Source organism: Eptesicus fuscus, chromosome 13 (genome assembly GCF_027574615.1).
Source record: "Eptesicus fuscus isolate TK198812 chromosome 13, DD_ASM_mEF_20220401, whole genome shotgun sequence".
In the NCBI taxonomy this organism is placed as follows: Eukaryota; Metazoa; Chordata; class Mammalia; order Chiroptera; family Vespertilionidae; genus Eptesicus; species Eptesicus fuscus.
In genome coordinates this window covers 17,669,505-17,684,435 of record NC_072485.1, presented here as the reverse complement: position 1 = coordinate 17,684,435, position 14,931 = coordinate 17,669,505, and the positions used below count along the sequence as shown (strand labels likewise).

General features: G+C 36.9%; 1 protein-coding gene across 1 annotated transcript in view; it reads right to left on the bottom strand.

Annotated features, from left to right (window-relative positions):
* The window catches only part of PGR (progesterone receptor), a 78,088-nt gene that overhangs the window by 38,583 nt on the left and 24,574 nt on the right, over nt 1–14,931 (bottom strand). Inside the window, exon 3 of the mRNA XM_054725132.1 lies at nt 12,021–12,137. Coding sequence (XP_054581107.1) covers nt 12,021–12,137 — 117 coding nt within the window. The remainder of the gene's footprint in view (nt 1–12,020; nt 12,138–14,931) is intronic.

The following is a 14,931-nucleotide window of genomic DNA, read 5'->3' as shown; positions in this document are numbered from 1 at the left end:
AAATAAATAAGACATTCCCCTCTAAGAGAAACAAAACATCAATTGAGTCATAGTTTCAATTATTTGGAAAATTTTTCTACTATGTGAAAATACACACATTTTCTTTCATATTATGTTCCCATGGGAAACATTGTTTGAAAATATAAATATATACAATAACAATATTCTACAATTAATATGTTAGTTGATTTAATTTAACATGTTAAATGATTATTTAAATTAATTGCAATTCTAAGATATATGCATTTACTTTGCACTGGTTCCTACAAATACTGAAAACATTTTAGAAGATACAAAACTATGTTTTGCATTAAAGTTAAACCTTTGTTTTGCCAATGATACTGTTTGCATAAATGATGGCAAGACATATAAGGTATTTTAAGCCACCACTTACTAAACCACAGTGCTAAGCACTGTGCTATATACTTTAGATGTATTATTCCTTTTAACCTTATATTAGTAATAGCTTTAATTATATGGTCTTAATAGAAAAGAAAGTAGAGATGTGTGAAGTCCTATGGCTATTAGTGGGAAAGTTGAAATCAAATCCCATTTGTTCTGACTTTATACCCTTACTTGTTATTACAATGCTATACCATCTCCTACAGAGGTGTTTTAATCTTTTTCTAATGTATTTATAAGATTTAAATTAAAAAAAAAACCCACATACTTTTATTGATTTTAAACAGAGAGGGAGGGAGAGGGAGAGAAACATCAATGTGAGAGAGAACCATTGATCACTTGCTTCCCATACGTGCACCAACCAGAGATTGAACCTGCAATCTGGACTTGTGCCTTGTCTGGGAATTGAACCAACGACTCTTCATTTCCCTGGACAACAACCAACTGAGCCACACTGGCCAGGGCAACATTTACATTTTTAAGGTGGAGTTAATGTATTTGATTAAAATTGACAAAAAAGGTTTTATAAACTTCTACTGGCAATGTACAAGATTAGGTAAATTTCCTTCTCCAGAACACATAAAAATTATGAGTAAAGCATAAGCAACATCCTTTTAGATACATATCTAAGCTCCTCAAAAGGTCATCAAAATACGCAGGAATCCAAAATGAAGAACAATTCTAACCCCTGACAAAGCGACATGAGTAGGTATCATGTCTGTTTTATCCTTGGATCAATATGGAAAAAAGTCTTCTCTGATTTTAATTATAGGCCTCCATCATCCAGATTTATAGTTTGAAATTATTCTACCAGCAAGGTATTGGAAACATAGATTTAAAGTAAATATGAGAAATGGTCCTTCACTGATGAAATCCCTAAGGTACCTGGAAAAATAAAATAAAAACTATCTTTGGAGAGAAACTCCCTCAATTAAGACCAGTTAGGTTTCAAAAAACTATATTAAACTTTGCCAAACATGTCTTTATAACCCAAAATTATAAAGGACACAATGAGTGAGAAGTAGCAGAAACAATAAACTGTGCGCTGGATTTGGTTCATATTGACTTGTAAAAAGTTACTAAGTATTCAGAATTTTATATATATATATTATTATTATTATTATTATTATTCAGAAAATTTTAAAACCAGTTGTTAAACTATTGGTAGCCTGAAATTTACATAAGGGAATATTTACAATACAATCATTGGGAAATCCTATAAACAATGCTCTTTTTAAAAATTTTATTCTATACCTACCACACCACCACAATGGCACACCTAGATCCTCAATTATGGGACTTTGGAATTACTGAATACAAATATTTATAATAAGTATTTTATAATTATTAAAGATGTATGATAAAGAATTAAAAACAAGAAAGGGAATAGCTAGTAAAAATAGACAAATTTATAAAAGAACCAAGTAGGATGTCTTTTAAAAATACCATCACTAGGGTGAACTGGAAGAAAGAACTGACTAAATTACACAGAATACAGCACAGACAGGTAATATGAGTAATATTAAATAGGACAAAGAGTTATGGAAGATAAATGGGTTAACCTAATACTGTCTCATTAGTCTTCTGGAGGTAGAAAGAGGCAATGAGAGGGAAACAATATTTGAAGACTACTGGGATAGTTTTGATCCTCCTGGTATCTATGAAAAATACAATCTCAGATTTAGGAATCATGATTCCCAAGTAGAAATAAAACTAAATGTATAACCGGTTACATTTAGTAATATTGGAGAACTAAGTCTAAAAACATTTTATACAAATATAAGGAAAATATTGCCTTAAAAAAAAAAAACAACTATTAGATCTACAGGAGAGTTCTTAAAAAAAAAAAAAAAAAAAAAAAAAGGATACAGGCCGGAAGATAGATATGGAGAAAAAAAGTCTATCTGAAATTTTATGCTCAGCAAAATCATGATTGAAAAATGAGGTTGAAATAAAGGTATTTTCAGTGGAAAAAAAGCGAGTTTATCATTAAAAAAATATCCAGAGAAGAAACTTATATAACAATTTATTTTAAAAATAAGGAAATGAAATAAAGTGTTGAGATGAAAAAAATTGAGCAAACAAATAGGTAAACACATAGATGAAGCTATTAGACAGAATAAAATAATAATGATTACTAATTCTGGATCGTGTTCTGAAATGAGTGCTATTTACTTTGCCATGGTCTTTCTGCTGTTTATTTTTACTTCTGGAAAAATGTGTTTGTGTTGGATGACATAGGTGTTCATGTGACCTGTTGTGCAGAAGCAAAGGGAAAATATTATGTTGGATATTAAAATGTAAGTTTTACGGCAGCCAGAAGGCTTTCTGGAAATCAGATGAGGAAACAGAGGGTAGAGATCAACAGGTAATTAAGGAATGGGGCAAATCCTTTGACATGAGGGTCATAATAAGAATCACTGAAGTTTGGGTAGATTTACAGGCAATTATCCCAACATTAGCTGTCAGAAATTATGTCCAGTTACATGTTATTACTTTGAATTAGCAAAAGGAAGATGTTGCTGGGATCAGTCCATTGGGGTCATGCTCTGACAAACCCAGAGCAGTAGGATGGCATTTAGGGTGGACGATCAGACAGTGACCAGAAGACATTATTTGTCTGGCTGGAGGCTTCAATGCAGTGAACTGGGGGGCAGTGTGAAGAGCACTGTCTCTGGGGCGGGGGAGGGGGGGTGCTGATTTAAAGGGATTGGGTAGAAAAGGAGATGCTCATGAGAGGAGGACTGTGAGAAGTCTAAAGAGGTAGGTGGCAGGCAACACTCACAGCAATTCCTGCATTAAAAAGAGAGCAGATAGTTTCAGTTTTTACAATAATTAAAGGCAGAGACTAAGCTTGCACTCCCCCAAAAAGGTACTGTTGAGTGTCCCAAATTCAAGAGTTTTTGAATCCTTCAGAAAAGGAATTGAGGCTTTATTAACTTCAAGTATAGGAGGAGAAAAAAATACACAAAACTTTACGATATAACCATACTCTGTAGCCCAAAAAGTTATTCTCTTTGCTAAGAGAATTGGGGGTGAATCTAGATGTAGGAGGAGGATGGAGGTAAACTGGATTTCTAACATAACCTTTTACAATGGGAGGATAACGCTCTCTACCAAAATAAAATAAACAACCCTATAAAAATAGTCTCCAGCTTAAAAAAAAAAATGTCAGCAAACATAACTATGCACTTAATCATGCCTTTATATAGAAAGCTACTTATTTTTGAAAGAGCTAGTTACCTTTATAATAGTTTGGCATTTCTACCACAAATGCAAAACATAGAGCTGTATTCATTAAAAAAAAATGTGAGTCATTACACAAAAAAATGTTTTTAAAGGAAAGAAGTTAGAAGCAAGGCATCTAAATTAGAAGATATATTGCCATCTTTCAGGGTGTAACTATCTTTCCTGCTCAAGTATTATACAGCCATAAACAAAATGCAAAAGTTCACTGTGACCTGGTGAAGGTAAGGGAAGTGATTCATTAAAAACAAGAATTATATGCAACTACGAGACCAAATAACTCAAACATAATTCTTATAATAAGAACGTAGCTGTTGAAGCCCATGAAGAGCAAACTGCAAAATCTACGTTATGACATCAAAAAACATTGATATTTTGACCTCTGATATTCTACCATAGTTTTTTTTATTAAATCTTTAAAATGATTTTTAGTGTTTTCTCCTCTTTTATCTTTTGCTATTCAAATGATTTCTATATCAGAAATGAGAAATCTCAAGAAGGAGTGATAAACAGGAAGGGAGGAAAAGGGAGGGATGGGGGGAGGGAATAGGACGTGGGCTCCATTTTCAGTAGTAAGCAATTATTATTTCAGAGAAACTCTTCTAATTATGGAAGAGTCCAACCATGAGAAACTCTGATTATCATTTCCAGAAAGGCTTTCATTCTCAGTAGACCACAAATATACCCCCACACAACCCACTCCAGAAATTTAGTACAGGACTAGCAATTAGAATTTAATCCTATGAACTGACTACCTTCTTCCTGGTTTACCAGAACTGGATCCCCCAGACTAGTCTTTTGCCACTGACTCTCCCAGGCAGAACAATAGCAGGACCGTGGCATATCAGAGTGTTTTGCCAGCTTCTTTGTAATAAACCTCTGTGAAAATCTACTTATGAAGTAAATGCACCATATTTATATTTCTCAGTTTGTGATGCTGACCACAAGATGACACTAGAATTGAATCCATTTCTCTTTCATATAAGCTTGAAATAGAGTAAGGGCTTTTATTTTTTTAGCCCAGAATTATCCCTCAAAAGATACTGCATTATATACTAGTCCTTATGAGCCATCTATATTTTGAATGCCCTAAATTATTTTCAATGACAATATGTTGTTTGGAGAAGACAAGTTAACCTGAAATAACTTCAATCAGTGGTAGTTTGTAAAGTTTGTACAGATTATCTGATGGGAAAAAAAAAAGAGAGACAAAGAAATTTGTTATATATCTAATCCTAGGGTAAGAACTCGTGTTTTTATGTGTTAGATGCTGTTGTGAATAATCCTTTTAAGCATTACTTTATTTTTTTTCTTTATTGATTAAGGTATTACATATGTGTCCTTATCCCCTCATTGTCCCCCCACACCTCCCAATCATGCCCTCACCCCCATGGTGCCTGTGTCCATTGGTTAGGCTTATATGCATGTATACAAGTCCTTTGGTTGATCTCTCCCCCTTACCCCTACCCTCCCCTACCTTTCCTCTGAGGTTTGACTGTCTGATTGATGCTTCTCTGTCTCTGGATTTAAGTATAACTTTAAAAGAATAATTCAGAGAGTCAAGAAAAGACAATTTTGAAGAAGTATAACTTAGGGAGAATTATTGAACCAGCTTTCAAGATGTATAAATTTATATTATTTCAGACTAGTGGCCCCGGGCACGAAATTCGTGCACGGGGAGGGGTGGTCCCTCAGCCTGGCCTGCATCCTCTCCAATCTGGGACCCCTGTGGGATCGGGCCTAAACCTGCAGTTGGACAAACCCCTCACAATGTGGGACTACTGGCTCCTAACTGCTCAGCTGCCTGCCTGCTTGATCTCCCCTAACCACTCTGCCTGCTGGCCTGCTTGCCCCCAACTACACCCCCCCCCCCGCCAGCCTGCTCACCTCCAACTGCCCTCCCCTCCTGGTCTGATCACCCATAACCGCTTCTGCCTCAGCCCCGCCACCATGGCTTTGTCCAGAAGGACATCTGGAAGGTCTCATGGTCTAATTAGCATATTACCCTTTTATTAATATAGATAGTGTGGTAATGTTGTAGGGGTATACAATGGAGGAGAAGAAAACAACAACCTCATTACACAACCCATACTCTGTTCTCCAAAATGTTATAGAAAATAGAGAAACCATGAAGGGAAGCAAACAATATGGAAATTTGACATATAACAGAGGTGGCACTACAAATTCCAGTGGAATTTGTAATTAATATATTGTTAGAAAAATATTACAGTTACTATTCATATTTTTAGTAAGACAGTAAAAAGAAATGAAGCATCGCAACATGTAAAATAATTTGATAGTAGTGACTATATCTCATTTACTTGTAAACAGACTTATGTTAGGGATAGAGACTGAACATTTTACTTACATAGGAGTGCACTATCAAAATTTTAAGACCATTGTGTCAATAATGTATTGTGGAAACTAGTTATTCATATGGAAAATAAAATAAAGTTATATTCCTGCCTCTCTACATCAAAAACAACAACACTTATAGACAGGTTAAGGACATTGATGTGAAAAACTTAAGCCTTTAGATTATTTTTTGTATATTATCTGTATGACTTCGGGGTAGAAAGGATATAAAGGGATACTATTGACATGTGTGATTATATAAAAATTAGAAAAAGACATCATAAGCAAGGTAAAAAGTTAAGACATAGACTACCTGTAACTGACAAAGAATCAGTATGGAGTATATAGTAAGTTGTATGAATCACAAGAAAAAGGACAACCCAGTTGAAAATAGCTAATGAATACAAAAAAACAATTCATGGAAGAGGAAATATAAATGGCCAATAAGTAAATGAAGCAATATTTGCCCTCACCACTCACTCATCAAGGGCGCACAAATTAAACTATAATTAGATACCAAATTTATGACCATTAAATTAGAAAGAGTTAAAAGTCTGAAAATACCAAGCACAGGTGAGGATGCATGGTAACAAAAAATCTCATACACTGGAGGAAACAAACACTTTGGAGAGTGACGTGGTGGTTAGGAAACATTTAGTGAGGTTGAAAATACATAATATCTTAATAGACCAGAAATTCCCTTTTTAGATATACAGCCTAGAAAACTTCTCAAGCACATGCTCAAAGATTTGCAGCACATTTTATAATTATGAAAAATTAGAAATAGCCATTAAGAAAGAAAAGCACTGTGGAATGTTCATGAAATTTATCACAGAGAAGTTAAAAATGAAACTCTAGTTATATGTATATATATGAACAAATCTCAAAAGCACAATGAGTGAGAAAAGCAAATTGAAAATGTATAGAACAATACCATTTATATAACTATCCTATATAATAAAGAGCTAATATGCTAATTAGACTGAACAGCAGAACGACAGTCCAGACGAATCTGGGGCTGCGAGGGCCGAACCCCTTGCACAAATTTCATGCATCGAGCCTCTAGTTAAAAGTAATACTGTATTACCTAAAGATTCATACACATGAGTTACAAGTATGAAGATATCAAACAATAATTTAATAAAGTGATCTGTGAGGAAGAAATGAATCTAATGGGTTCAGAAAAGAACATATCAGAAGCTTCAAAATATTTGTAATATCTTATTCTTTATAAAATATAATAACAATTTTAAAAATATAAAACATAATCTGATCTTAAAAATTGAGCGACAGAGACATCAGTGTTTATTTTAAAAAATATTTGTAGTGGGCTTAATATATTTTCTAACTAATAATGCAGCAAATTGTTATATTATGGGGAATCAAAAATAGTACCTATTATAGGGCAAATATTAAAACTTTTATATTATGTGAATGGATATTTTTGGCTTATTGAGATTTATATTAATTCAAAAAGTGCTACATATCAAACATCTTAGACAAAATTATGAGCTCTAAGGAATAATCAGTGGCTCTACTGAAGCAAGGACCCTGATGCCAATAGTTTGCAAAATTAGTTTGAATGAAATGTGAAAACAGAAACGCAATACTTCTAATTCAATAGATCTTTATATTTGTGTCTAATGAAACTAACATATTAATATGTTAAATACTGTATAAGTAAACATCTGACTATTTCATCTACATCCCCAGAAATTTAGGTATTCATTTTGGCCAGAACATATTTGTATGTTTTAATGGGGAAAATGGGGGTTTGCCCTATGGTCCAATTAGCCTGGGAAAGTCTCGGTTTACATCTGTTATCCCAATTTTAATTATTGATAGTATTCCATCTCATCCTGGGCAGTGTCCTGGTTGGGATGACTAATTTTATGGTCAATCCCATAAAAGGTGGTTCATTGACTGAAGTAAATTATGCAAGGGGGGAAATAGTCATAAGATTTCAGGAGAACTGGGCTTCAGGATGGCAACACGGGACTTTGGGAAAGTGATGGGAAAACAACAAAACTAAGGACAGTATGACTGGACAGAGATAACCAACTGCTCATACCAGTATTTCTGACTATTTCCCACTCGGATCTCTGAGGATGGGGCTGTTTAGCTCTGAGTTACACTCAGCCCTACAATGGAACCCGTTCTGCTCTTATGAGGAAGAAGAAAACTGGAGTCAATTAATACAGCTTTGCACTAACGAGGTCTTGCTGGCGACGCTGCTCTGTTGTTACTTTAGTCCACACCCCTAATGAAATCCGTCCCTTTCATCCCAGTTCTGAGTTTTCTCTGACGCTCTCTCTTCTTATAACTTTATTTCTTACGGTTTGTCTTGTTTCTGATTGGAACTGAGTCTCTCTTCTACATGAACCCCAGCTTATCCAAGGCTATGTGTTTCATTATGTTACTTTACTCATTTTTAATCACTTTTCCATTATAATAGTAGGATGATTAAAACAAATGCAATCACGGAATGGAAGCTACCTCAAGAGAGAGCACTCTTCCTCAAAGTGGAAAGCACTATTTCAGACCACGTCTCTTTTCCTTCTCCAAATACTCTTTCTGTGTCCTGGAAATGACGACTGATGGACTTTATATTCAAGAATGCACAGAAAGCCACAGTGCTGATTTGGCTGAGCTCCCTCCTGAATACACTGCCAGCAGGGACCCTGATAGAGAGGATGGAGCAGGAAGAAACGAGACTCAAGGGTGGGTGGCACCTGCCCACCTCCTGTAGCTCTCCTGTCTCCTGCTGGCTTTGGAAGCCACAGGGGCCTAGCAGCCTGAGGAGCCTCAACTGTTTGAATGGTACTGTTCTCTTCATCTCCTAGAGGTTGTCAGTTACCTCAGGCCATTCAGAGAGGGAAGAGAGGAGACTATGAAGTGAGCAGAGCCCCAAATGAACCACAGTCAGCATGGGGAAAGCCAGAGAGCCTCCCCTTCGCAAGCATAGGAGACCTATATGGACAATGGACTCGTGTGCCTTAAACACAAAATTAGAAACACAGAGAAAAAGAAGCTCAAATTGGAAGATTGCAAGGAACACCTGAAAAATGGAGAGCAACTTAATCCAGACAAATTGGAAGCAGTAGAGACATGTGCTTCAGTAGAGAAGTGCTACATAACCTAGAATTTGCCAAGGAGCTGCAGAAAACCTTTTCAGGACTTAACCAAGATCTACTTAACGCTCAGAAGAAGGCCCAGAGAAGGGTGCACATGCTAAAACTGAAGGCTGCAAAGAAAAAGCTTTGCACCATGAAAACACTGAAATGAAATCCTGCTTTCTAACAGCTCAATGTTGGATAAGGAGAAAGTCCTTGAATCAAATACTGGTAAATAGTCATAAAATAGGAAGGCAAGTATTATAGTGAAGGTGATTAAGAAACTATGGAGAGAGAGAGAGAGAGAGAGAGAGAGAGAGAGAGAGAGAGAGAGAGAGAGAGAGAGAGAGAGAGAGTGAGAGAGAGAGAGAGAGAGAGAGAAGAGAGAGAGAGAGAGAATGTGAATAGGAATGAATTCCCAATGCCTCATGTGGCTGGGATAGGGTAGCATAGCTGTGTCTCATCCACTACTCAGTCAACTTGGTCAATATTCCATTTGAGATGCTAAAGTAAGTCCAGTCAGAGCAATCCAATCCAGGCTGGATCAAGGGCTTTCAACTTCCCAACCTGCAGTGACTGGAGAGATGGGAAGGTTTCTCTCTCTCTCTCTCTCTCTCTCTCTCTCTCTCTCTCGCTCTCTCGCTCTCTCGCTCTCTCGCTCTCGCTCTCTCTCGCTCTTGCTCTTTCACTCTCTCTCTCACACACACACTATGCTAGAACTTACAGTGGAGGATAAGTAAGAGTTGATAAGGAGTGAAGGGAGAATGGTGCAGGCAAAAGTAACACACATGCAAGGACAGGTGAACATTCTGTAGAGTTCCCAAAGGACTGGTGGGAGAAGGGCTTAGAGAAAGAGAGCAACCACTAGGTGATGAAAGGCCCCATGTCCTGAGTTAGAAATCTGGGCTTTATTCCATGGATAGTCAGCAAATGGTTTCTGAGAAAGATCACAGGTTCCATTGCACCTACAGAATAGAGTTCAAACTCCAGACCCCAGCTCTCTTCATCTCCTTTTGGTTGTTAGCCCAAGATAGCTTTCAAGCTTTATATCTTGCTGTTCCCATTAAATAATTGAAAAATCATCACTGGAATGCATTTTTTAGAGACACGGGATTTTCGTTCTAAATTCCTTTCTCCTTTTCCACTTACAATCTTTCTATTCACTCTTTGAGAATCTCCTCTCTGAAGCTTTTGCCTACTCCCTCAGATGGAATTAATTTTTTCCTTTTTCTACTTGCTAGCAATGTGTGGTACTTCTCTTAAGTCACTCTTCTGTTTGATAATTATTTTATTATGGATTAGGCTGTACCACATTCAAGGGCAGCAGGAACAGAATTAAGCAGGTACTTAACACTAAAAAAAAAAAAAAAAAAATTGGCACTAATGCACTCTTTTCCAGAAGGTAACACAAACCATTCATAGTACATTAGCTGTGTTTAGGTGGTATACTGAATATATATTTAAATAGTTACATTTAAACTGTGTTTTAGAAAATTTATAGCTACCACATCAAACTTGTAATTTTAGAAACATTGCTTAGGAAACAGCTAAGTGAAATAAATACTATATTAATAAAAAGAGTTTTCAGGAGTGACTCCCCTCCCTGATATTCTCTATTAACTCATCCTGCTTACCATTTTCCACAGGATCTATTATCCTCTGACATACATATTTATTGCTCCTCCTCCCCTCTGCCCCTCTACCCCGAATGTAGGCATCACAAGGGCAGGGATTTGGTCCATTTGGTTTGGTGCTATACTCCAGAACTTAAAACAGTACCTAGTAAGTATAAGGGTTCAACATACAGTTATATAAAGAGAGTAGGGAGGGGTTGATGGAGAGTGAGAGGGATGGAGATTAATGTTCTGAATTCACAGAATTAGCTTTTGGTCTGGAAGGGTCTTTAGTGCTCTCATTTTATAGACAAGGAGGCTGATGCCCAGAACAGGTTGGTGACTTACTCAAGGTCATGCAGGCAATAAATGCAGTGCCAGGACTCCAATTCATGTCACTTAATGAAAGGTTGGTGAACACCCATAATAATCTGGCCACTCAGTGTATATCCTATATAATAAAAGGCTAATATGCAAATTGTCCCCTCGACCAGGAGTTCGACCAGCAGGCAGGCCGGCCAACTGCCCATGTCTCCTACCCCTGGCCAGGCTGGCTGGACCCCTCTAATACACACACACACACACACACACACACACACACACACACACACACACACTGAGTGGCCAGATTACTATGCGTTCAGAGATCATCATAATTTGGCCACTCAGTGTATATGTATATATGTGTGTGTATATATATATATGTATATATGTGTGTATATATATATATATGTATATATATATATATACACATATATATATATACACATATACACACACACACACACATATATATATATATATATATATATATATATATATATATATATTTAAATATATTTTATTGATTTTTTTCCGGAGAGTGGAAGGGAGAGGGATAGAGACATAGAATCATCCATAATGAGAGAGGAACATCTTTGAACCGCTGCTTCCCGCATGCCCCTCACAGGGGACCAAGCCCACAACCTGGGCACATGCCCTGACCGGAAATCGAACCAGTGGCCTCTTGGTTCTTGGCTTGATGCTCAACCTCTGAGCCACACCAGCCGGGCCATAACGTATATTTATAAGCACTATAGACAAATGGAGTTTTATTACCTCTCATAACAGACCTTATATGCTGGGAATCTATACAGTTAATGAGATAGTATTGGTTGCTTCATTCAGACAACAATAATCAAGATAGAAAAAGCAAAGCAAGAACCAAGATGAATGAGGAAATTTGAATTTCCTGGCCCACAGGTGAATAGGGTAAATATCAGCGTACTGCCGATGACAACATCAACATTACCTCCGAGGACCATGCCGGCCTGACAGCACTTCCTAAGGCGACATGCTGGGCAGTTTTTCCTGCGGATTTTATCAACGATGCAGTCGTTTCTTCCAGCACACAAGTAATTATGCTGTCCTAAAACAGAAAAGGTAAAATTATTTACAGTGTCCGAAGAACAATGGGAACTTTCTGCAATGACAACTGAAAAGGAAGATAAGTACACATCAGCACATGCATGGCCGTCTCAGCCAGCCTCCTGCTTCGCATAACTGAACAGGCCTGCTCAGGACTTTACCTGTGCCTCCAGGAGCCGCACTGAGGTGAACACAGCTTAGAAATACATTTCATGGCTCTTTAAAAATCTTTTGTTCAAGATTTGTGTATCTTATTAATGGTGCCATCATCAGAATGCCCTTAGACCTTTCTGGCATTTCAAGTTGCTGATAAGCATTAGTTATATAAAACAGTCAAACTCTAGTGAACTCCCCACCCCCCACTCCTTTTTTTTTTTTTCTAAAATCTAAACATTCAAGAAAACAGATTCAGACTAAAATATTAAATAAGTCTTTAGACTAACTTTGTATAAATCTATGTTTAATTCTATTGAAAAATCCTGGAGCTAGCTCACTTTTAAAGGGTCTAATGATTATGAATAGCATGTAAAGAATGTCACTAATTGTAATGACTTGGTCACCTGGTTTATTTTGGCCAAAATTTAGAAAACAAGATGAATAGAAAGATAAAGGGAGAACAATTTAAAACAATGAGAAGTACTCAATGAAGGAGAGGACAGAAATATTACAGAAGAAATATGGACATGTGACCCTGGGATCATTTTATGTCGGGGAAACTATTTTAACCTCCAAAAGGTCCACAATATGAATTTAATATCCAACAATGATGAGTTTCTAAATAAAAAACATGTGTTCTGTTTAATGAGGCATGGAACAATCTAATTTAGATTGAACAAAAATGAAAAAAAAAAAACTTGTTAGCTTAGACATTTAAATATTAACTAAGTGGAAAATTTACTTCTTTGGCACTCCTTATTTTCTGACAAATTCCTATAAAACAGACATTAGTATTTCAACATCATCAGCTTAGACTTCTTAAATGTGAAAAATAATTTTAATATTAAGGGATTTTCCTATAGTATTTTATATTAGTTGACATTAAAATCAGATTCACTCTTCTGGCCGAAGTTTGTATTAAATGAACACAGAGGTACCTTAAATGTGTGCTTAATCAAGAGAGGAACAGGATATGCTCAAATGGCAAAATGCAAAAAGGCCAGGTCTATGAGACAGCCAATAACAAAGTGGTTCTCGATGTGGGTGTTTTTGGCAAAGAATAAGTGGTCTTTTCTTAAAAAGATATCCTTCCACGAAATTATGTTCACATACTACACACATACTATTTTATTCTCTTTATTAGGAATCCTGAGCTGTGCTGAGAGACTAAAGAGGCTGACAACTCCAGAATTACAAATTTTTAAGGGAACGGACAGACAGAAGCAGTTTTGGGCAACAGCAAGATGGTACATCTCCGCACTGAAAAGCCCATAGGGCTTGTTTTAAAGAGCCAAGTGGCATGTGCTAACACAGGTGGTTTGAGCCACGTTATTACGCACTTAGTAAGAGCTGAATAAATCAAGGACTTAATGGCCTCACTTACAAATGCAAGAATAATCCCTTTAGGTGATACAGACCCACCCCTTCCAGGGTGAACTGGCAGTTGGCTTGCTTTATAAGATGGCTTGGGTCATGTTAAGTACCAAGAATTCTTTCTCCCTTCCTTCCTTCCTCCCTTCCTTCCTTCCTTCCTTCCTTCCTTCCTTCCTTCCCTTCCTTCCTTCCTTCCTTCCTTCCTCCCTTCCTTCCTTCCTTCCTTCCTTCCTTCCTTCCTTCCTCCCTCCCTCCCTCCCTCCCTCCTTCCCTCTCTCCCTCCCTCTCTCCCTCCCTCTCTCTTTCTCTCTCTTTCTTTCTTTTCTTTCTCTTTCTTTTTCTTTCTTTCTTTCTTTCTTTCTTTCTTTCTTTCTTTCTTTCTTTCTTTCTTTCTTTCTTTCTTTCTTCTTCTTCTTCTTCTTCTTCTTCTTCTTCTTCTTCTTCTTCTTCTTCTCTCTCTCTCTCTCTCTCTCTCTCTCTCTCTCTCTCTCTCTCTTTCTTTTTCCCTCCCTCCCTCCCTCCTTCTTTCTTTCCTTCTTTCATCTATATCTAGCTAGCTAGCTATAAATTATTCATCTAAACAGGTTTCTCGAGAGAACAGAAAATAGGAAACAAGATTTTCCATCATATATAAAGAACAAACTTAAACAAACAGTGCTCATGGGTGTAATTACTGTTTGAAAGCATGCTGTTGTATTCTCTGCTCCTAGGTCACAAATACCTGAAAAAGAGCCTGAAATCTCGAGAGCTGGAATGCTGCAGACTTGTCTCCTTTCTGCTTCTTAAATGATTTATAACAGTATCTCCTTCTTCAATGCCTCGGAGAAAGAGTGCACCTTTACCAGGGCTCTCAGTTTCTGTACTTGAAACCATTCCTTCCTGCCTGCTTTCAAATCTTCCCCACCAATTTCCCCCTTTCTCTTCTAAAATATTTAGTCTCCCCTGTCCAGTGATGTCCTCAAGTTTTTCATTCCAAAAATTCCAGCATCGAGAGAGAGACAGTGAGAGACAGAGAAAGGAGTTCTGTCTCATTCTGAATTCTCCCCGACTCTACCCCTCTCTTTGTCATCTAAGGTGTTGAAAAAGTCATCTTCATTGGACTTTCTAATTTCCCAACTTCTTTACTCCTCAGCATACTGTTATTTGTTTTATAAAGTGGCCACTCTTCACTGTCCTTATAATGTGGCTTAACATCATCAGAGATTTCTTCATTCCTAAATACTGTGGATTTTTTATTGACATTCCGTATAACTTGCCACTGGCAG